Source organism: Cordyceps militaris (genome assembly GCF_000225605.1).
Source record: "Cordyceps militaris CM01 unplaced genomic scaffold CCM_S00006, whole genome shotgun sequence".
Taxonomy (NCBI): Eukaryota; Fungi; Ascomycota; class Sordariomycetes; order Hypocreales; family Cordycipitaceae; genus Cordyceps; species Cordyceps militaris.
The window spans coordinates 1,033,182-1,054,268 of NW_006271974.1; the positions used below are offsets into that span (position 1 = coordinate 1,033,182).

At 53.8% G+C, this 21,087-nt stretch overlaps 9 protein-coding genes across 9 annotated transcripts; 4 read left to right on the forward strand and 5 right to left on the reverse strand.

The window, feature by feature from the left end:
• Positions 1–723: 723 nt before the first annotated feature.
• On the reverse strand, positions 724–3,180 carry CCM_07614 (uncharacterized protein; the record flags this gene model as incomplete). Its single annotated transcript, XM_006672755.1, has 4 exons — positions 724–2,183; positions 2,247–2,334; positions 2,438–2,559; positions 3,153–3,180. 4 exons carry the CDS (start codon positions 3,178–3,180, stop codon positions 724–726), a joined length of 1,698 nt encoding a protein of 565 aa, XP_006672818.1.
• An 857-nt stretch (positions 3,181–4,037) lies between these two features.
• On the forward strand, positions 4,038–5,009 carry CCM_07615 (monosaccharide-P-dolichol utilization protein, putative; the record flags this gene model as incomplete). The annotated part of the gene is made up of 3 exons (XM_006672756.1): positions 4,038–4,634; positions 4,698–4,953; positions 4,990–5,009. 3 exons carry the CDS (start codon positions 4,038–4,040, stop codon positions 5,007–5,009), a joined length of 873 nt encoding a protein of 290 aa, XP_006672819.1.
• A 540-nt stretch (positions 5,010–5,549) lies between these two features.
• Positions 5,550–5,984, forward strand: CCM_07616 (uncharacterized protein; the record flags this gene model as incomplete). Its single annotated transcript, XM_006672757.1, has 1 exon — positions 5,550–5,984. One exon carries the CDS (start codon positions 5,550–5,552, stop codon positions 5,982–5,984), a length of 435 nt encoding a protein of 144 aa, XP_006672820.1.
• Positions 5,985–6,191: 207 nt separating this feature from the next.
• CCM_07617 (Protein kinase-like domain) lies at positions 6,192–7,408 on the reverse strand (the record flags this gene model as incomplete). Its single annotated transcript, XM_006672758.1, has 2 exons — positions 6,192–7,057; positions 7,108–7,408. The coding sequence occupies 2 exons, from the start codon at positions 7,406–7,408 to the stop codon at positions 6,192–6,194; spliced, it is 1,167 nt and encodes a 388-aa protein (XP_006672821.1).
• Positions 7,409–8,293: 885 nt separating this feature from the next.
• CCM_07618 (uncharacterized protein) lies at positions 8,294–8,802 on the reverse strand (the record flags this gene model as incomplete). The annotated part of the gene is made up of 2 exons (XM_006672759.1): positions 8,294–8,508; positions 8,595–8,802. 2 exons carry the CDS (start codon positions 8,800–8,802, stop codon positions 8,294–8,296), a joined length of 423 nt encoding a protein of 140 aa, XP_006672822.1.
• Positions 8,803–11,342: 2,540 nt separating this feature from the next.
• CCM_07619 (putative protein-arginine deiminase) lies at positions 11,343–13,228 on the forward strand (the record flags this gene model as incomplete). The annotated part of the gene is made up of 2 exons (XM_006672760.1): positions 11,343–11,382; positions 11,442–13,228. The coding sequence occupies 2 exons, from the start codon at positions 11,343–11,345 to the stop codon at positions 13,226–13,228; spliced, it is 1,827 nt and encodes a 608-aa protein (XP_006672823.1).
• A 503-nt stretch (positions 13,229–13,731) lies between these two features.
• On the forward strand, positions 13,732–14,616 carry CCM_07620 (nucleoside-diphosphate-sugar epimerase, putative; the record flags this gene model as incomplete). Its single annotated transcript, XM_006672761.1, has 3 exons — positions 13,732–13,970; positions 14,045–14,267; positions 14,320–14,616. The coding sequence occupies 3 exons, from the start codon at positions 13,732–13,734 to the stop codon at positions 14,614–14,616; spliced, it is 759 nt and encodes a 252-aa protein (XP_006672824.1).
• A 467-nt stretch (positions 14,617–15,083) lies between these two features.
• Positions 15,084–16,148, reverse strand: CCM_07621 (RING finger domain protein (Znf1), putative; the record flags this gene model as incomplete). Its single annotated transcript, XM_006672762.1, has 3 exons — positions 15,084–15,175; positions 15,247–15,667; positions 15,771–16,148. The coding sequence occupies 3 exons, from the start codon at positions 16,146–16,148 to the stop codon at positions 15,084–15,086; spliced, it is 891 nt and encodes a 296-aa protein (XP_006672825.1).
• Positions 16,149–17,141: 993 nt separating this feature from the next.
• Positions 17,142–18,518, reverse strand: CCM_07622 (Png1p protein; the record flags this gene model as incomplete). The annotated part of the gene is made up of 1 exon (XM_006672763.1): positions 17,142–18,518. One exon carries the CDS (start codon positions 18,516–18,518, stop codon positions 17,142–17,144), a length of 1,377 nt encoding a protein of 458 aa, XP_006672826.1.
• Between the last annotated feature and the right edge of the window lie 2,569 nt (positions 18,519–21,087).

The window sequence follows — 21,087 nt, forward strand, 5'->3', positions numbered from 1 at the left end:
CTCCTTCGGCGTTCATTTTCCCATTTAGCCGTCTTGTTTCAATCTCACCCTCACGGCGGCTTGGAGCGGAAGCTTACATCTACTAACCCGGCCGGAGACCGGGATTGGAGCCAACGACCAAGGGCTGGCAAGCTGAGCCTCCCCATGAGCCTTGTCACCGGCAGAACGGGTCTAACAAGAGACTGGCGCTTCTAGCGCATGTAGTCAGAAAATAGTTACTTTCTTCGCTCTTTTTGAACTTATTCTTCACCTTTTATGCACAAGTTCCGATCGTCCGGGTTCGGCCCTGACGTGTGGCGTGCGCATACGAGAACAAACGTGGTACCCCTTGCTCCCACAGGCTAGATTTGATGTCTCCAGTCTTTTACGTGTTGCTCTCGTGACAGATACATGGCCCTTTTAGCTCATTCGGGTGACATATGGCGAGGGTATTTAGTTTGAAGATGATGCACCTGCAGGCCGGCGTCGCCTTAAACTGCCGTCTGTTGGTCAGACCGGCTGCCCACAGCTCCGCTACAGCTTGACCGACAGGGCGGTTTCCTCGATTTGCATGCCTTCGCAATCTTTCATAACGCTTTACAATGCATCTCGCGGTAAAAGTCATTCAATTGAAGTGGGGAAATGCGTTCATGAATTGAAGTCTCGCTGTTCTTACGCAAGCCAAACTAGTGTGTCCATTCCATTGTATATCATTGGCGTTGCTGTCGTTATATCATGTGCGTCTCAGCTATAAGCTGGCTCGGGATGCCGTCTCGAAAAGAACTGCCCGTTTAGAGGGGGTATATCGAGGGTCTCCTCGGGAGATGATCTCCGCTCCTTATCCCATTTTTTGAGGCGCTCTCGATCACGGAGATCCCAGTTGTCCTGCTCTCTCCGTCTGTCCACATCTGCGTGGCTGCTGGTACGCCGGTAGACATCCGCTCGACGGTTTTGCTGGCGGTCACGATACATGCCAGAGTCCCTTTCATCCTCCCTGTCCTCCTCCCGGAAACGGCCGCCGTCGCGATACCTATCGCGGTCCCGCTCCTCGGGCCGCCTGCGCCGTCTCGACATATCGTCCAAGGGTCCCATGTCTGAGTCGTTGTCCGAGTCCAGGTCCGAGTGACTGCGATTCAGGCGAGTAGGTCGAACTTGTTCGCGGCTCCTTCGTTGGCGAAGATGCTCGTTGCTACCTTGGTTCCTGGAATTTGGTCGCGACGTGCGACCATTCGGTAAGAAGCTCGACACGGTTTCGGTGAGCTTGCTTCGCAGAGATCCAAGTGGGCTAGGTCCAACACGCTTTTTCAGATCGCTCTCTGCTCGATGGGTGCGCGACGAGCTTGATCCACTGCCATGGCCTGATTCTGGTGGGCTGAAGCGGCGTATTCCAGGGGGTGAAACCCCTTGCCGTCGCCTGCTCCTAGGAATCACCGGCTCGGGCTCCATGTCCTCGTCAGAGGAGTAATGGCGGGGATGACTATGCCGTCTACCCGTTGCCGGGCGGCGCGCTTCCTTTGAATCCAGATAAGCTTCGTCGTGGGCATAGCGCGGCTCTGGTTCATCATCCCTGGGTGAGGCAGCAAGGTCGGGAAAGCTTCGCCGTCTTACTCTGTCGTTGAAGCTGCGGTTGCTTCGCGACCGCTTCTCAGGGGAGCGGCTAGAATGGCCATGTTTGGGCGGGCGGCCACTGGAGGGGGCATTAACGTAGCTGAATGACCTGCCAAAGTAGTCGGCGTCGTTTTGCCGATGGCGCGGCGTGCCGCCTTGTGAATGGTTTCTGGTGTGATTTTGCGAGAATTCGGCATTGGCAGGTTCGGGTTCCTGCTCGTGTTTGGCGTGCCTGGTTGGGCGAACTGGTCGACCAGCGGCCTCGCGCGTCAACCTCTCGCCACAAGCCTTGTGCCACAGATCGACTTCCTCATCGGCCTCGGAGGGGAATACATCGGCGGGTAAATCTGTGGGGAAGCACTCGCCAGTTTCTGGATGTCGCAAGTTCCAATTCTTGACGGCAAACTGCAAAAACGGGACGTGTTCCTCGGGGCCGAGTAGGATTTCGACAGACTCCCAACGGGAAAAGCCACGCGGGGTCAAGGCGGGTATAGACGGGGGCGCAAAGTCGTTGTCGGTGGGTAACAGGGTGTGCTGACACCCGGTAACTTGCCATATATATGATATGGAGGAGTTGGGCATCGCGATGAATATGGCTAAAGAGAGGACCTGGTGAGTGGTTGAAGATATGCAGGGTACGACGGTGGGGGGGCACGTACAATCATAGTCGCCGCCGACAGTCTGGTAAAAGGCGGCGAGCTTTTTCGGGGTGAGCTGTGGTTCATTCCGATCGCCAATCTTGCGTATCTGCGAAATAGTTGTTATTATGCTGTGTATATCGTGTCGCCTTGTCTGTTGCGAGGTACGGGCAAAGACTGGCGGTGAGTGGGGTGGGTGTCTGCTGACTTACGATGTGCATGGCAATGGCTCTGAGGAGTGCGTCGAGCTGCTTGGTCGGGCGTTTATCGCCCTCGAACATGTAGCAGTATTGGACCGCAGACCCGGGGGTCGCGCCAGGCGTGGCCATGGTGTCTGTGTGAATGGCGATATGGTGCGGTGGGTTGGACGACGACGTCGCAGAAGACGGAGGATGGGATTGCGGAGAGGGTGGAGGAGGTGGTGAGTTAGCGGTAGTGGGGGATTCGCGCCTAATAGCTCAGGTAGGGCGAAGAAGAAGCCTTGGTGGATCCGGCTCTTTGGTGAGACTTGGTGGTGTTGGGGATATATAAAATGGTAATTTGTAGTTAGAAGAGACGAGAAGAGAGCGATAGAGGGTTGCATGCGGACCCGGGTTTCTGGGGCTGGCTGGGCCTTTTTGTTGGAGAGTCTGCAGCATGCATGGCAGGCCTCAGGCTTGCCAGCGCATCATGAGCCAGAGCAGAGCACAGAGCATCCAAGCATGACATGAGCCAAGTTGACCAAGCCTGGTGCCTGCTGCCTGCTACCTGCTCACCTGACAAAGGGGAGGAGGCTGTCGGGAAGCGCTTCAGCGGTTGCTCCCGCGAATGGGTCCTAGAAGCATCCCCTGTAACCCATTTCGGAGCACCCGTCAAGGACATCCCAGCACTAATAAACGGAGAGTCTACAAAAACCCGCGCCGCTTACTTTCCGATAGTAATTCGTACCGTGAATATTATCATCCATCCTCTTCATATTTGTTTCACTCGGATGCAAAGAAACATCACACCATCTCGGATCCTGACACAGCCACCACTATAACCCACGGTCATAATTTGTCAACCCGGCTGTTTCCCTCCCCGTGGGCCTTTGGAGGGAGCCCACCCATAGATACTTCTGGCTGTTGGTATGTATGTACGCCTCGCGACTTGACAGGTTGACAGGCCATCATCTTTGACCAAGGTCACCAAGGTCTAGCTAACTAGCAAACTAGCAAGCACTAGCACTAGTAATATTCGTACAAGCGTAACGGCGCCTTGACGTAGCCAGCCACGGACGGCCCACCCATTCCAACAGGCAACTGTAAGCAGTGCCAGTGAGCGTGCTGGGCATACCGCCCAAGTCACCAGACGCCATGACTGTGTGGCTCGCCGCGCGCTGAGAATCCCAGTCAACCTGTATGGTGCCCAGAGTGGTTCGATGGAACCAGCAAGATGCGTCACAATCCTTCCATGCAGCTCGACAAGCCTCGCGACAAACAGCCACATCCTTCGGGAGAACGCGGCGCCTACTTTGCGCAACTACAGGGTAGGTAGGGTAGGTCAGTTAATACCTGGGGCCAGCCAACGCGTCACACATCACACATGCCAGAGTGAGCGATGCGCCGCCCCTCTTTCGTCGCCAAAAAGCAACAGGCGACTTGTCCAAAACTGCCCACCACCAGAAGCTTGCCGACCCCAGATGGTTTCTTAAAAAAAAAAGGGACAGCTTTCGCACTACCCTCCTTCCGTCGCGAATCACGCCACTCGTTCATCATCCCCATCTTCTCTTCCTTCATATTTTCCTTGTCAATTACACCTTGTAATCCACGCCACTCGCCAAAACCCGTCACCATGGACGCGCTTCGCTCAGCCCTCCAGCCCATCACCCACAACCTCCCCGGCCCGATCCGCGACCTCGGCATCTCCATCATCGGCGACCAGTGCTACAAGGCCATCCTCCTCGACATTGACCTTGAAAACACCGAGTGCATCAAGCTCGCCGTCTCCAAGGGCCTTGGCATCGGCATCATCGGCGCCTCTTCCATCGTCAAGGTGCCCCAGATCCTCAAGCTCGTCGCCTCCCGCTCCGCCGACGGCGTCTCCTTCCTTTCCTACCTCCTCGAGACGACGGCCTATCTCATCACCCTCGCCTACAATTTCCGCAACGGCTTTCCCTTTAGCACCTACGGCGAGACCGCCCTTATCCTTGGCCAGAACGTCGTCATCTCCGTCCTCCTTCTCAACTACAGCAATCGCGCTGCCCTCGCCGCTGTCCTTGTCGCCGTCCTCGCCGCTGCCGGCGGCGCCCTCTTTACCGATGGTCTCCTCGACTTGAAGCTCCTCAGCTACCTCCAGGCTGGCGCTGGCGTCCTCGGCGTTGCCAGCAAGCTTCCCCAGATCCTTGCCATTGCCCAGCAGGGCGGCACTGGCCAGCTCAGCGCATTCACTGTACGTGCCCGGCGCGTCACATATCGCCTGTATAAATCGCGTTGCTAACCTCTATCTTGCTAGGTCTTCAACTACCTCGCCGGCTCGCTCTCCCGAATTTTCACCACCCTCCAGGAGGTCGACGACAAGCTCATTCTTTACGGCTTTGTCTCTGGCTTTGTCCTCAACGCCATCCTCGCCGCCCAGATGGTATACTACTGGAATGCTCCCTCAGAAAAGGCCAAGGGTAAGCGTAGGGCTACCCCCGTCAATGCTGCCCCCGCCAAGGCCAAATCTTCGGCCACTCCTACCAAGAAGAGCCCTACCACTCGCCGCCGCGGTTAGAGGCCAGAGTCCCCTTGTATTCCATACTTAGCTAGATCACTTTACAAATAATCATTAATGTCTCAAACTTGTCCCTGCGTGCTGCCAGTGATGTTGCGAACAAGCCTTGACGAATGGAAACCGCTTTCAGATGGGGCCCGGGATAGCTGATGAGGCGCAGTACATGGCCGCAGATGCAATATTTCCAATTCACGTATAATTCAATCTATATATGGCATCGAGCTGATGGTATATTGGGGCTCTGGCTAAAATGGCTCGCTCTGGGAATTTGAGATGGCCCCGTTAGCTTCGGCGCTTAGCCCGCATTGGTTGAAGCTTGCATATGCGACCGCTTCACCGGCCATGGTGGCGCGAGAAAAGACAAGGGAACGTATCATCACGCGCGCCCAAAGCTGGCCCATACTCGCTGTAGGAGCCAGCATGATGATTGGAGAAAGGCGGTGCGGTTGGTAGTCTGGCCACAGGGACGTCCGGTGTATAAAGACCCTTGAATGGACGGGTGCTGTAAGAGAACAAACCAAACATCTCAACATTGTACACTTTATCACTTTCCTATTAAAAAGCCCAACAAGACACTATTCTACCGAAACAATGCCCCCTGCCCAAGAGTTCAAGCTCTGGCTTATGGTCTACTTTGGCGATCCGGACAAGCACTGGACCCGGCACATTGCCCTCTTCTTCCAAGCACCGGAGGGGAAGCCACACATTACCTATCATGTCAAAAAGGTTAACCAAGCCTGGAAGCTGGAAATGCTGGATGAGTATGATGCCATGAAGAGCATCAACATTGTCGGCAAGGTCAGCTTGGGCAACATCTCCATCACGCCGATGCAGTTGAAACAAATTATGGAGAGCGTCAAGATCATCAACAACGTGGGTGACAACCTGGAAGACGACGATTCCAGCTGTCAGAACTGGACCGGCAGGGCGTTGCAAGCTCTCGAAGCTGCAGGTTACATCACTGCAGTGGAGGTGACCAGAGGTATTGACGGCATGGTCGACATTGTTCACGAAGCTGCTGCGTAGGCGCTTTCTGTTTTTGTTATCGCCGCCGGGTTTTATAAGTATTGTGTTCGTTTTTTTTTTGTTTCTTTGCCACTCCGATATCGAGAATTAGGGTGTAACATAGACCTGCACCTGCACAACGTTGGGTTTCCAGTAAATACCAATTGTTACGTACCATCCAGTGGCATGGCGACGTCTCTTCAATCTGGCTGTGATCGTTATCTTCTCTTACGCATCTCCATTGCCTTCGTTGCCCCCATCAGGTTTCTTGCCCTCCTTTCCCCCGTCCTTTTCCCCATTTCCCTCAATCTCAGTACATAGCTTAAATGTATTTGTCTTCTCGTCCCACGCAGCTCGTCTTCTGCTGTCAAAAGAGTCCTGATAGTGCAGTAAGCCCGTATACAAAAGTATCTCTGTATCGTACGGCTCCGGGAAGACCTCATCGACAAATGTTCTCCACTCGCGGTCTCTGCCACCCACGTGCAGAAACTTGACGTACTCCCAGTACTCGGGGTACCAGCCTGCGGCCTCCCAGTCAATCAACGCCACAATGCGGTTGTCGCGCACCATAATGTTTCTCGGTGCCAGATCGCAGTGCGAAAAGACAATCTTGTGGGCAGTCCCGATGCCGCGCAAGAATGCCCGCTTGACACTCGCCGGTATTTGAGGCTCCTCGGTCAGATAGGCGTTGAATTCTTCCTCGTTGCGGCAGGCCGGGCGGACAAAGACGTCGTTGTGCCGGAAGTCCCTCAGCTCATCGAGTGCGAAGCCGCCAATGAAGTTTGGAGGAGGCGGCAGGGCACGCATGATCTTGACAAGACGGCCCAATTGGCGTGCCATGTCAATTCGTGTTTCATGGCTCAATGATTCCCATACATCTTCCAGTGTATTCCCTTCAATATACTCCATCTCGATATATGTCTCACCCGAACGTTTGCCGAAACCGTACACATCTGGAACCGGAATTCCAGCGTCCTTGGCGAACTGAAGGGTGGCAATTTCACAACGAATCATGTCACTTCCATACTTGACGGCAACATTGTTGGCTCGTCGTATAACATGACGCGTTATACCGGAGTATAGCATCACATCACCTATTCAATTTAGAGACGCTTCATCTCGGGTGGAGGCGGAGTGGCTTCACCTTCTTCCAGCTCGTCAGACCGGTCTGGAACTCGCGGGATTGGTGGTAGTCCCAGCTCCTTGCGTCTCTTATCAATACGCTGCCGGACCGTAAGGAATACAGGTTTTTCTTGCTCGGCAACTGCACCCGGCTGATTGGTTAAGTTATTTGGCATCTCGCTTTCGGCGCCATTACCAGCCTCACGCAGTTGCCCTTGGTCGGTGCCTCCTTCACCGTTGGGTCTCAGACCATCCGGTACAGTGGACACGTCATTTTTCTGAAAATCATCGCCCTGGTTAGATGGCGATTCGGAGTCACCCATATTGACGAGTAGCTGTTAAATTGACAAGCCGTTTTTGGTGTCTAGCGACCGTTGGGGAGCTTTTGCTCTTTTGCTCAACGCCCGCATGACATCTAATGTACGATGAGTAATCTGCAGTGCTAACAAGCGCTTCTTGGTACTGGCATAACCCCGATACTTCTAATATCTGCTCCCACCCTATAGAGTATAAGGTACCTTCTTAGTACCTATTTCAGATATTCCATACATTTACTATTTAAAAGATAGATAATGAAGATTTTAATAAGAACATTTTTTCTAGGAAGAAATACATATTATATATTGGGAGTAGGTAGTTTTGTTTTCTATATTCATATACACTTCAATAACTCTTGAAGAATGCCTTTAGTGTAATAATAACAGAGATATTCAGTCTTTATAGGCTACTCAACCAACCTTTAGGTACCTGAGGTCATGTCCTCAGCCAAAAGCTCCCGTGCCAACTCTGATCGATTGGCTTCAAGCTGGATGTACGTAGCGCCGCACACCCGAGCTGAAAGACACATCTCAACAAGTCGCATTGCCTGGCATGGTGAAGTGATCATATTTTCATCTTTATTAGCGGCTCATGATTGGCCTATTTATATAATGTTCTGTATTGAATTGAATCGTGTGACAACGTATTGTCGTAGCAGGCAAGCCAGACTGAAACACCCCAATAGGTGAGCTTCTGCCATCGTTCCGGCTTGTATTAATTCCCGACCATGGACGCATATCATCAGGGCTTAAGTGCACACCGGCCAGCGAAGTGTACATCCTGGATTTGGTTGTGCGCCCTGAGCAGCCACTACCAAGAAGTGGCTTCCTGCCGTTACACGGGACCTTAGCCGGCGAGATGGATGAGTTGGAGCCGCGCGATGGACCATGTCAAGATTCGTCCATGTGCATCGGCTCAATGGTGGTATCCGGGGCTGCTGTCGGTTGCGACTTTATATTCCAGAATCTATGCAGCGACTGCTGATTGTTGTCGTGACTCGACTGGAGCGGTTCTACCTCAGGAGGAGCTTCGACGTTGGGAGACGGCGACGGCGGATCCGGGTATTGTGGCTGCTGTGCGGTATATAATAGTTGTAGCGTGCGCTCTAGAGTTAAGTGTTAGTACATGTGACACACATGAAAGCAATTCTGGCTAGTGGTAGATGCTATCACACAGTAGTAGGATACTTACGATGAATATCTTCTTGGGAGGGCCTGTTGTTGCGGAAGCGCTTGAGGGTGCGGCTGTTGAGATGGCACGGGTTGATGAGCCCCATGCGAGAGGTAAAAAGGTTCATGGATGGAGATGGGCCATTGCTGGGTGGCGAGCTAAAGGCGGAAGAGATGGAGAGTGGCGAAGACGGGAGCTCCGAGGACGATCTCTTGCGCTTGAGTGTCATTTTTGTATGGTAGTCGAGGTATGTGTCGCGTGTTTGATGTGTTGCGTGGAGAGTGATGGCGCGAGCCTTGCACAGCGGCGTGTAACAATTGAATATCGAAATAGATTCTAGTGAGTATCGTGAAGAGTAATTCGTAGTAGATTGGAAAAAGGCAAATGTTGATGATGATGGAAGGGGGCGGCAAGTCGGGAGTATGCGCCGTAGAATGAAGAGGCTGGCTGGGACCGACCTTAACGCGACACTCCAGCGGCCACCCGCGTAAAGTGGCCCCACAGACCACACGCGACGTGTCGAGGGCCGAAGACAAAAACCCAAACAAAATAGGTTGATATATAGAGCGCTTCAAAATGGCCTCTTCTGTTTTAAGCTTAAACGGTGTTTAATTCAAACCTATTTTTGCCAAGCCGCCATCTACGACACTTTTCTCGTGAGCGCCTGACGCATCAACTTGGTAGCGTGTTAGTGCCCGCTCTGTCTGTTTGCCACCACATCGCCAAGCCGGTACGCTGGGTGTTTCACGTGGTTGCAATAATCGGATAGAACTATTCATTGTCGAAAGAAAGTAGGAGCGTTCAACTCTACTTCTAGCTTTAGTGTTGGAAATTTGTTCGAGAACCTACTGGGCTAGACTTGCTGCTGGACCCGAGCGTCTCATTCTGAGTTACTTGATGAAGCTCTACCCAGGAGGACCGCAAGGGACCCTCGGTCCGCGCTTGTATTCCTACATTGTGTTGCTTGCCTATGAGGACAAGTTGTGAGCAGTTCCCTAGCTCTTGGGGGTAGCGTAGGGAGGACGGTGAAGTCGGCCCCCAAGCCTCCTTCCTCATGCTTTTGCCGTTGTCTACAGATAAAGTTAATTTTACCCTCATCAGGTTTATTCGCGAAACGTATATAATACACCCCACATATGTGTTCAGATATTTAGTTATGAGCCCCCGTCTCTCATCAACTACCCAAGTGGAACCTCGTATTCTGAGGCCCGGAGCAGGGTTGAACAAGTCCCGACTTATATAGGACGCGTAATGCTCTCCATCCTTTCCTGCGAAAAGGATTACTTAATGTATTGTGACAGAGAGAAGGGCCCATTAACACAGCTTTTCATCTTCATTAACTATAGAGTTGTACCGTTCCTGGCTCTAGTCAGATGATGTCGCAGATGGGATCCGCCCTTATTCCCCGAACTGAATGCTATGAGACTTTTGACATCTATCCATAAAAGATATACCGCTTTGAATTGGAGATCTGTCGTGAGATTTTGGCGGTGGCGGTACGCAGGCATCAAGCCAGATGTATGAGATGGTTCACCAGTGAAGAGCACAGACAAACAGACCGGCGAAAAACGTCTCCCATTTAACTCATTCCCGAGAGGGCATCGCGCGGGCTCTTTCAACTATGACCCATAGCTAAACACAAAAGGTTAGGCCTTTAAAGTCTCTCATGTTTCAAGCCCCCCAACTCCCTCTAATTTCTTCCGGCAGTGCAGTCGCGCGGCCGCGCGGCCTCGTACTATCATTTTATCCACTCGCCCACTCAGCCAGATCGGCGGCAAAGCGCGGCCTTTACTTTTCAATTCTTGAGGAACACCATTAAGACCGTGTGGATAGCAACTGGCACCAGTGACGTTAGAATCGATAGATCGAGTTTAAATGCGGAATGAATCATGTCATAAGAGCGAGATAGGAAACGATTCCGAGTCCTTACATGATCACAATGCATATTCATGGAGTCGCCCCATCTAGCGCCGTTGTTTCGAGAAACGATGCTGCCTAGAAAACAATGTTTACGAATAGCTTCTTCCCAGCTATTATAAGAGGACTTAACATAATTTGTCACTTTCATACATCAAAGCTTGAAACAGGCTGGCTTCGTCAGGCGCACGGGTAGCCCTGCTCTGGTCAAAATAGCATAGATGACATAAATTCGCCAAGAAAAATATGATGAAAGGGAATTCCATTAACTACAATCAAATCAAGGCAAGCAGCGTTCGGTATTGTTGTGAGATCGACAGCTGTACCCTCGCGACGTGATACTACAAGCTGGTGGGTTCACATCGTTTTGCGGCAGAGACAATAAGACCTGGGTCGACGGGTGATTCTGTCCAAAAAAGAAGAAGAGCGATCCATCTACGTGTCCATATTTATGCAATAATCTTATCGAGACGAGTAATTTTCCACAATTACCCGTATAGGCAGCTCATCGTTAACCTTATTATAGGCCGTGGGTTTTACATGGATCAGACCCAGCGCGGGACGTACCTGTGTAGCCACTGACCAGGGATTCGCCCATAGTTATTCAGTCGCGATTGGTTGAAAAAAGGCAGAAATGCAGTGAAACAAGGTTTGAATACGAGAAGGCCAAGATATTGCTTTGAAAGCTCCTGACGCCGACCCTTCGGCCAACTTGAGGGGCTCAGCGATGGACGGCACGAGGAAAGTATATAAGGGTAGGCACAGGATAAACGCTTCTGATTTAATGCCCCGAGAGACTACACACTCATCTGTGCTTACATCCTCTGTCGAAATCCCCTACTCTCTCTCAACATGCGGGAAGCACTACGTGCGACAAGCCTGCTCCTTCTAGGTAGGACTGAGCCATGAAACAAACTGGCGTATCTACTCTTGAACTAAACAGAGATCTAGGCTTAGCAGGCGCTGCTCGAGCTTTACAGCCAATCATACTGGCTGACACCAACCGCGACGGCCAGATCGACCTCATCGGTGATTCTGATACCGTTGGTAGAGAGACGTGGAGCGAAGAGCGCGGTGCGCTCTTTCTTGCCAATATTGGAGATAGCGGCCGGCGTTGCTCTAGTCTTATCCACGCAAACGTATCGTCCGATTCACGAGAGTCCAAGAATGACTTGGACCAGTGCCACGATGCTTCTGGTACCGAGCAGCGCAACCCTAAATACCTTGCCCCCCTTGCTACCCTTCCATTGATCAGCGTGAGCGACTCTGCCTCTGGCTCTGTTACTGTCCTTGGCGATGCTGCAAGCAAAAACGTTCGCATCTTCCAAAAGGTGGGCTGTGACTGGCGTTTTGTCAGCAGCAACCACACCTTCTCCGCCGACGAGCTCCGAAGCGGCTTGAGCCTCGGAATTGATGCCCGGGACGTACGCCGACCGGGCGTCTGGGACGGCCGAGCGCAGGTGCAATTCTCTGTGCGCGACGGAGCAGACAAGGCCCAAGATGTGGTCGCCCTGCGCGTCGCTCCAATCCTCACCCATCACCACCTCCAGAGTGCGACCGAAATTGTGGTGGGAGCACCACGGCAGCCCGGTCCGCAGCAGACATTTGTCAAGGAGATGGGCGACATCTCTCGAAGCTCGGGCATTCAGAAACCTCTGCGAATCATAACAGGAACCGATGTGTGGGTGCAGGACCATTTCGAGTTTGGGTACATGAGCATCCCAGGACCGTCCGGGCCAAAGACTCTTCGGGTAGTCATCCGAGCAGCTAAACCCGACCAGGCAGGAGAAGTTGCCTTCTCCGAGTTCAGATCAGACACTGTTGGAGCAGTGCAGTTCCTGCCACAGGAGGAGGGTGAAGACGTTGGAAAAGACGCGACTGGAAACCTGGAAGCTGTGCCGCCTTACGAGCATCAAGGCAACTCCTACCCTGTTGGGCGCACCATCATGGGATCACGCTACGGGAGCCGGCCGCTCATTGCGGAGTTTTTGGACGCACAAGAGGCGCAGCCAATGGTCAATGTTGATACGTCGTGGCTGTACATTGGTCACGTCGACGAATTTATGCAGTTTCTCCCCGCGCCGTCGGAGCGAGGCTGGGTCATGGCCGTCCACGACCCCGTCCAGGCTCTCGAGATTCTGCAAAAGGCCCAGAGCGAGGGACACGGAGGTGTCAAGGCCGTCTCGCGACCGGTGATGCCTGACGACAAGCTCGGAACCCACGGCAACGGGCCCTTGCCCAACCTGACCATCAACGCCCTGCTCGACCTGCCCGATTTCGCACGCGTGCAGCAGTACGTCGGCCGACAAATCGCCAAGAACGTGGAGAGTGTGAAGCGCGAAATCGGTCTTGCCGACTCGGAGATTCTGTACATCCCGGGTCTCTTCTACAACGAGACCATGGAAGGCAAGCGCACGTACCAGCCGATCAAGGTCTTCCCCGACGTGGACAAGGAGGACGAGTCGCTGACGGCGTACGAGACCTCGTTCCAAGTCTTTGCAATCTACCCTTCGACGGTCAACGGCGTGCTCTTCAGTCCGACGCACTACGTGGCGCCCAACCCTTGGGGGCCCGTCATTGACGGCAAGGATATCCTGAAGGAGGCCACGCTGGCTGGTTATGCCGCCAGCAACCTGACGGTGACGTTTATGGATGATTGGTACTCTTTCCATCTCGGTCTGGGGGAGATTCATTGCGGATCCAACGCCTTTCGCGAGTGCACTGCAAAGTGGTGGTAGTACTAGTTCGCACAAGTGGTCTATAGGTAGTTAGTTAGTGCTGGGATTGAATCAACTATTCAAGCTCTCGACCAATAACCTTGTTCATGATGCAAAAGAGTGTTTAAACAGGATAATCAAGATGGAGAGGATGACTATCCAAGATCTTCACTACAGATCTTGTAGAGAATGATGCAAAATAATGTTTAAGCATGAGAACCAAGATGGAGGGACTGAAAGCTACGAGCAAGGTGCAATCAACACTGACAGAAAGGGCTAAGAGCCTTAGCGGACAAGGGAGCAGAGACGGATGAATCATCTATTCTGAGACACGGTACTTTTCTATTAGTATCCTCCTGTCGCCTACAGGTGACTCCAGCCTTGCATCAAAACAAGTAGTGCCGTCCGCGCCCGGAACTCTCCTTAACTCCGGCTGCGCCGATCTAGCATAGAACAAACTCGATGTCTCCCATCCGGATACATCTTTTAAAAAAACAATACTCAAAACACAAACCTCTACAAGGATGAAGCTCATCGTCGTCGGCGCCACGGGCCTCATCGGCACCGAAGTCATCCGGCAGGCCCTCTCCCACCGCTCCATCACCTCCGTCGTCGCTCTCGGCCGGCGTCCCACGCCGCCGCCCACGAGCATCCCCGCCGGCGACCCGGCGCTCGACAAATTCCAGTCGGTGACCCTGCCCGACTTTGCCCACTACCCCGACGACGTCAAGAGCCAGCTCTCCGGCGCCGACGCCTGTATTTGGTATGTTTGCGCGCCTCTCTCTCCCCGTCCTGGGGCCGGCCCTCCATTAACACGCTGACCATTTTTTTCACCAGGCTTCTGGCTATTACGCCGACGGCGTCCAAGACGATGGACTGGGAGGTCGTCCAAAACGTCTGCGTCGACTACGTGATGGAGGGCTTCCGCGTGCTGCAGCAGCTGCCCCGGCCGCAAGGCGGCGGCAACAAGCCCTTGCGCTTCGTCTACGCCAGCGGCGCGAAAGCAGAGCGGGACCAGACCAAGAAGCCCTGGATTCTCGGCGACTACACACTCATGCGGGTACGTGCTTCCTTCTTCTTCTTCCTCTTCGCCCATTAACATGGAAAACAAGGGCCGCATCGAAACCCGGCTGCTCGACGCCACTAAGGAATCTGGTGGCATCATGGAGACGTGCCTCCTTCGCCTTGGTCTGGTTATGTCGCCTGAGAGGATGGGATTTGTCACGGGCATGCTGGCCAATGCCACCGCCAGCATCATTGGGCTCCCGCTCATCGATATCCGGGAGATTGGCGCTGCTGCTGTCAGCGCGGCCGTGCACGGCTTCAACAAGGACACGCTCGACAACGACGATCTCATCGCCATGGGGCGCAAAGAGCTCAAGGAAATGGGCGAGGAGCCGAGCACCTAGCTACGTACAATGGAGGAACTTCATCTTGAATCATGAGAAAGAGACAATCAAGCCTGTTTGCGGCATGTGTGGGCTGTGCCCGGCGCCTCGGCGACAAGTGGGCCGCCGAACCGCCGAACTCGACGCCGAACATGAATCTGCGGAGCGGACACAGAAGTACGGGATTTTCCCCTTGAATGCCTGGTGAAGTATTCTAGCCGTTGTTGTCATAAGACGTTCGAGGTATACTATCAGCCTCTGGACATCTTCGACTGTGGTGAAACCTGGTGCTCGTAACCTTGAGCAGCAGGCACTTCGCCATTGACGTGTGGGTGTGGGAGTTTGAGACATAATCGCCCTGTGCGGCATCGCCTGGAAGCCTGAGAATAAACAAGGTGATATACTGTACTGTTTCGTAAATTTGGTCGATTATATAGGTTGATCAGGCATATATAAAACAGGCAGGAATGGACGTCGGCCACCCCTGTTCAATAATAATACCGTCGTCGCCTTCGGTTATAATTCTCCATCCTCGCTTCCATGCGGTCAATCCAGCGCGATGAGGGATACCAACTCGTATCTATCCAGGATAAACGTGTCAGTACTAGTTAACCCTCGCCATCAAGCCCACCGCACAAAAATCAGACGTACCTCTGTATTGGCTGATGCCCAGCTGGCTCGCGACGTTGAGATAGCCGTCCTCGCCCTCGACCGCCGCATCCGTGTCCACCACCACTGCCGCCGCGTCCGTGTTCTGCTTCGCCTCCCAGGGGCTGCGGCACAGCGGGCACGTCACGTCGCGGGCGGTGCACGTGCGCGCCCACGTGTCGAAGCACACCTTGTGCAGGTTCTGCCCGCACGCCGCGCGGCACCAGACAATGTTCTGGTCGTCTTTCTGCTCCAGGTCCATGTAGCAGATGGCGCACTCGCCCTCGATTGCCTTGCGCTTCTTGCCGTCGTCGGCGTCGGCAGAGGGCTGCGGGAGCTTGTCGTAGATGTGCCGCAGCTCGCTGCTGAGGAGCGCGAGCTGGTACGTGAGATGATAGGGGGCCTTGAGGACCCGGTGTAGAATCTAATGGGACAAGGGCAATAAGCAACGAGTATTTGGTTAAAGAGGAAGAAAAGAAAGGCAGCGCGCCGCAGCGAGGGAAAGAAGACGGGGAAAAGAAACGCACGTATACGGTGTGCTTGCACTGGTTCCCCTTGAGCGCCCACGGGCAGTTACACACCGGCTGGCGCGCGATGCGGATCGTGTACACGTTGCCCGTGGTGCCCGCCAGCTCAAAGTCCTCTTCCGGACAGCCACTTTCCGCGTCGTCAAACCGCTGTCGTTTGAGCACAAAGAAGCGCTCTGTTGTGGCGCGCTCCCAGATGGCGTCGAATTTGTGCGGCGGCGCGTGTCGGAAGACGCGCAGGCGCTTCTCCTCTGGCGGGGGCGGGGTCGCCTGCTGCTGCTGCTTCTTCTTCTTGCTGACGCTCCGCACGGCGATGATCTCTACTGAGCTGTCGGACCGCGTCCGTTTGTGGCCGCGCGGCGTGGTGCTGGTACTCATGACGGCGAGGTGAGTGTGATGGAGGAGGAGACTGAGGAGAGAGGCCAGGGGGGGGGAGGTATCTGTACTTTTCCGAGACAGACAGTATTCAAAATAGAATATTGATTCGCCGCAATTGAAAAAGGCAATGAGAAGACGGAATAAAAACAAAGTGTATGACTTTTCTGCTGGACTACCTCTGGTATCATTGCCAAGTTTTTTGATTCCGCTGGTGACACGCGCTCATGCATCATGTAAACACGACCTCGACACAAGCACACCCAGCCACGAACCTGGTCATGCCAAACTTCTTCATTTCTTATTCCATCGTCTTAATAAAAGCAACCCGAATTTCACACATAGCACGAATATATGGGCATCAATTCTTTAGGGACAAGCGCGCGCTCCGCATGTCAATTGTTGTCTTATAAATAAGTAACTATCTTCAATGGCCCATCCAGCCAGCTACTGGTGCCATGTATCCTCATACAAGAACCAGCATAATGCCGCGTCGCTTATCCATGCAGTCAAAAAGAACCTCAACGCCAGAGAGCTTGTTTTGTAGCTCAGCCCAGACCCCAAGGCGCGACAAGGAACAAAACAAATAAGACGGAAATGAAAGATGCGACATCCTCATCACAGATTGGACCCCAACTCGTCCTGCTAACCCAGACCAAGGAAATGAATTTGAATAAAGTACAAGCATCCTGCCCAAGCTTGTGGGCCAGGAAAGATGTCAGAATCTATGCAAGCAAAGACGGCTTTTGTCTGACTTGGATGCAACGTAAAGAAATAGTGTGTTCGAGTCCGTTGTCTTCAACGTGACGTGTGGGGAGACCGCGTACATCATGGTCGCTGTAAATATATTAATACCGGAAGATGTCATCATTAAGGGCATATTGTGCCGCGAATCCGGTTGGTGTGTACTGTATATGTGCAAGAAGATTATGTTTGAGCCCGCCACAACTCATTACCACAAGCGTCGCCGGTATTTGTATACACTGGCGCCTGTCTTTATGGCAGGTGACGTCGATGGCTGGGATCCCGTGGTTGGTATCGTGGGCCGACGTCTGGTTGCGTCATGACCCAGTCCGATGGGCCAGATTGGTGACTGGGCTGCTCTGCAGGCAGCTTTGTGTCTTGGCCGTGATGGGTACCCTGTGCCCTGAGCCCGGCTGAAGGGCTGGCGCCAGGGACAAGGTCGGTGACGGCTTGGGCAATCGAGGCAACGACAAAGCCGCGCAGCTCCTCGCCTTCCATCTGGTCTTCCTTTTCAAGACGAAAACGCTGATCCTTGTTCATGTTCTGGCGGCGAATCGTCTTGATTTCTTGCATGATATAGAGCATGACCTCTTCGGGACATCGGTTGCGCTCGCTGGCGTTTTCATTTTTGCGGACATAACGTCTCGTGACATCCGTGGCGCCGTCAGTGGAAAAGGCGACGCAGTAGGACATCTTCTTGCCCCAGCCGTCAGCATAGAGGCGCGGATTATCCCAGGCCTCCTCGCAGGCATCGACGTGGACCCATCTGCGTTGGTGCTCCGAGTACACCTCTGTCCAGACATGGTCTTCGGCGTTCCAGATCCAGCGAACACGACCACCGACGGCCCGGCACAGCATGCTGAAGCAGTTGGCCCATTCGCCAACACGGCCGCGTCGGGTCTGAAGCAGTCGCCAGACGTCACCGTATCGCGGGAATCGTTCGTAGGCGCCGCAGTTTTGAGCAGAGCACCGGTACAGTTCGACTCGCAGCGCACCGCAGGCACTCTCCTCAGGAGTAGGTGCCGTCATGCCCTGGGCAACTGTTGGAGACAGACAGACAGGGCAGGGTGGGTTATTGACCCATGTGAAGAAGGAACGCTTGAACCATCGAAGAAGAGCGCGGATGACACAGTCCTGGTAGCCCCATTCAGGCTTGCGACCATCGCCCATACTCTCGGCCTCGGCCTGGAGGACCTGGGTCTCCTCTTCAGCCTCACCGTAGATGCGATCGAGGGGGATGATCTGAAGCGCCTCATCGAGCAGACCAGGATTCTCGTATTTCGTGGGAGTGAGCGATAGGCTGATGAGGAGGTTGCGGAATTTCTGGGACTCGCGGTCTCCAGCAGTTGGTGCCGAAGGGATGATGGGCAGATGTCTGATGGATGAGTACGAAGGCGGCGTACCAGGAGTGTGGGAAGCCATCGAAAGGTCGCTCATGGGCGTATCGAGGCCGACGCTGGATGCTCGATCAAAGGCGCTCGGAGTCTGGTGTCGAGAGTTGGAGCGCAAATCATTCATGCGCTTGTCGCGGAGGAGAGACTCGAACCGGATGCGTAAATCGTGGGCCCATTCTTCACCATAAGAGCCATCAGCCGGGGCCGGGCTGAAGGGATCGCTTCTGCCCGCCATGCTTGTTCAAGGATGTTGATTGAAGACAGGAAAGGAGGCGAGTCGATGTGTCGGACGGTGAGGGAGAATATGAAGGGAAAAGAAGCGAGCGTTGTCGTCCACAGGTGACGATGCTGTTATGAGGAGTAGTCGTCGGAGTTGGCTAGTCGAATCCGATAGGCGTAAAGAGTAGTCGTCAGCCAGGCACTACGTACGCCTGCGCGTTCGCCACGGACCAGGCTGGAATCGCAAGGGCCACGACTTGGAGGACGAGACAAAGGCGGGTGGATCGCCAAACTTTGGTACGTGGTAGTTGGCGTCGTGTATCTGTCGAGGGAATGCAGAAACGAGGGCAGACGAGCGCTCTTTCGCAAAAGTGATATTGTCCACTCGACGATGCGTTTGTTGGATGAAGAGAGGACTGGTGGCTCATGTAGGAAGACGAGGGTTGAAAAGCAGCCGGGCTGAACCTGACTGGGCGCTGGCGGTGCCGGGGAACGACTTAGAAGGGGACTTGGGGAGAAGAACTGGGGACTGGGACTGGGCTGGATTGTCTCGGGAGAAGGCGTGTGCGTCTTCTGCTTGCCATCGCTGCGAGTTTACGCGTCAGCTGTTGGCGGCTAGCCAATGACCGCCTATCAAATCCTGCACAGTGGGTCGAACTGGGCCAGGCCTACGCAGCCTCAAAGTACAGGTACTTCGCGGCCGGCCTGCCTGTAGGACGCAGATGCAACGACGACGGATAACTGAAGAGAATGCAATGCGAATCGTGTGCCCTCATTGAAATTTCATTTCTGTGATATTTTCATCTTCTGGCTTCTTTTGCCTTGCGCGCCGGGGCCACCGGCTTCTCTACAGGCAGCCCTACGTCGGTGCCAGTAAGATAGATACTATTACCAGGCTGGGAGGCAGCCCCTCACCACCACACGATACCTCACATAAAAGTCCTTTCTTGCCTGCGTGCATGTACAAAATATACCCACCCTCCATGTTTTTTCAGATTTAGCACCGCCCCCTTGAAGCGGGTACTGGTACCTTCTCGCCGCCGGTGGCGTTGCCGACTCGGTTGGTCCAGGACGATGACGAGGCAATTGATTGACACCACCAGCCAAACCCTTCCAACCAGACCCATCCATCCATCCAGCTTTGCAGGTGTTTGTGGCCTACGTGCCATCACCAGCCAATGACTCTCAGCCTGGCCCTCACGCAAACATCCTGCGCCAACTACAGTACAAGACTCCGGGCCGCCTTTTTCAACTCAGGTTTTATCTGTGGCGGTGCATGGCCCTTAGTAGGGGTCTCTCTCTAGGTATTCTGTAATACGCACTGTAGTTATCCCACTTGCCACCTGCTGAACGCCCACATCACCACAGTGCAAATATCCCTCTGCACTGTATGTTTTAATACTGTCTCGTTGATCGCTTCAACTAGCAACTGTGGCGAGTGGCGACGACAACAACCAAATGACGACAGCCCCGCCACTGCAAACCTGATGCTGCTTCTCTGCTTACTGCAAACCGAGAAGGACTGCTTCAAGTGTACAAAGGCTGTGGAGGTTCTGGTAGGGATTCCCCCCTCCTTACCACAGATCGTCGTTCCCATCCCAATGGCTACCTGTCAACCCTGAACCCCCGCGGACTGCGGTTAAACCATCGAATTGGACAAGAGCCGTTTTTTTCTCAGACCTTGAGCCCGATGATGGTATCTTTGAAGACTCGTTTTCATAGCTACTCCCTCCCTCGTCAGTCCACTGACAAATCGCTCTCAACAAGCCAACCCACAACAAACACGCAATGCGCTCCATCCAGCATGGCTGCACAATTCAATGGCCAAATTCAATATTTGCCGGGCTGCAGTCTGGCACCGGCCCCATCGATGCATCTGCGTCCCCTTGAACACTTATCCAACACCGAACCCTCTTCGCGCTAGGCCCATTCACCTCCGTGTCGTTACTCTGCGACTGAGACGATCCGTTGGAGGTGAGCCAAGTTGGCACATCTGCCCAGGTTCCCCCTTAACTCTATCTCATCTCGCCCTCTTTCAAACTCCGTCTGCTTGGTAAGGCTTTGGACTTCTCGCGCGTGCGTCGGCCGCCTTCCGGCTTGCCGTTTCGGACCCGTGCGTTCGGGAACCACCCCAATAAGCTTGTGCAGGGCCGCGTCATCTCAAACCCGACAGCCAGATCTCTTCCCATACTCCTTGCGTTGCCTTGGAGGCGTCCGCCATGAACTCAATGTCCCACCAGGTCAGCGCATACTTGCTTATTTTGCAAATACTATAACTCTTGTAGCGCCGCTCCCTCTTAGATTCCCAACGCCTATCGAGCTAGCTTCCTCCCATCTTGCGTCTGCAGCTGTTCTAGGCCTGCCCATCTTGGTATGATGAGTGATGACTGGAACGCACAATCTCATAGGCAAGCGGCGCTCTTCTGAACCCCTCACCGCCAACCGTGGGCGTCGCGGCAACCTTCTGGCGTGGGCGTCCTATTAGAGCCTTGCTTATTGACCGATGCAGGAGGGAGGTGAAGCTGATGCGTCCTTTTGGCCACAACCGGCCCGGCACCTGCTTATCACACACGACTCTAAATTTT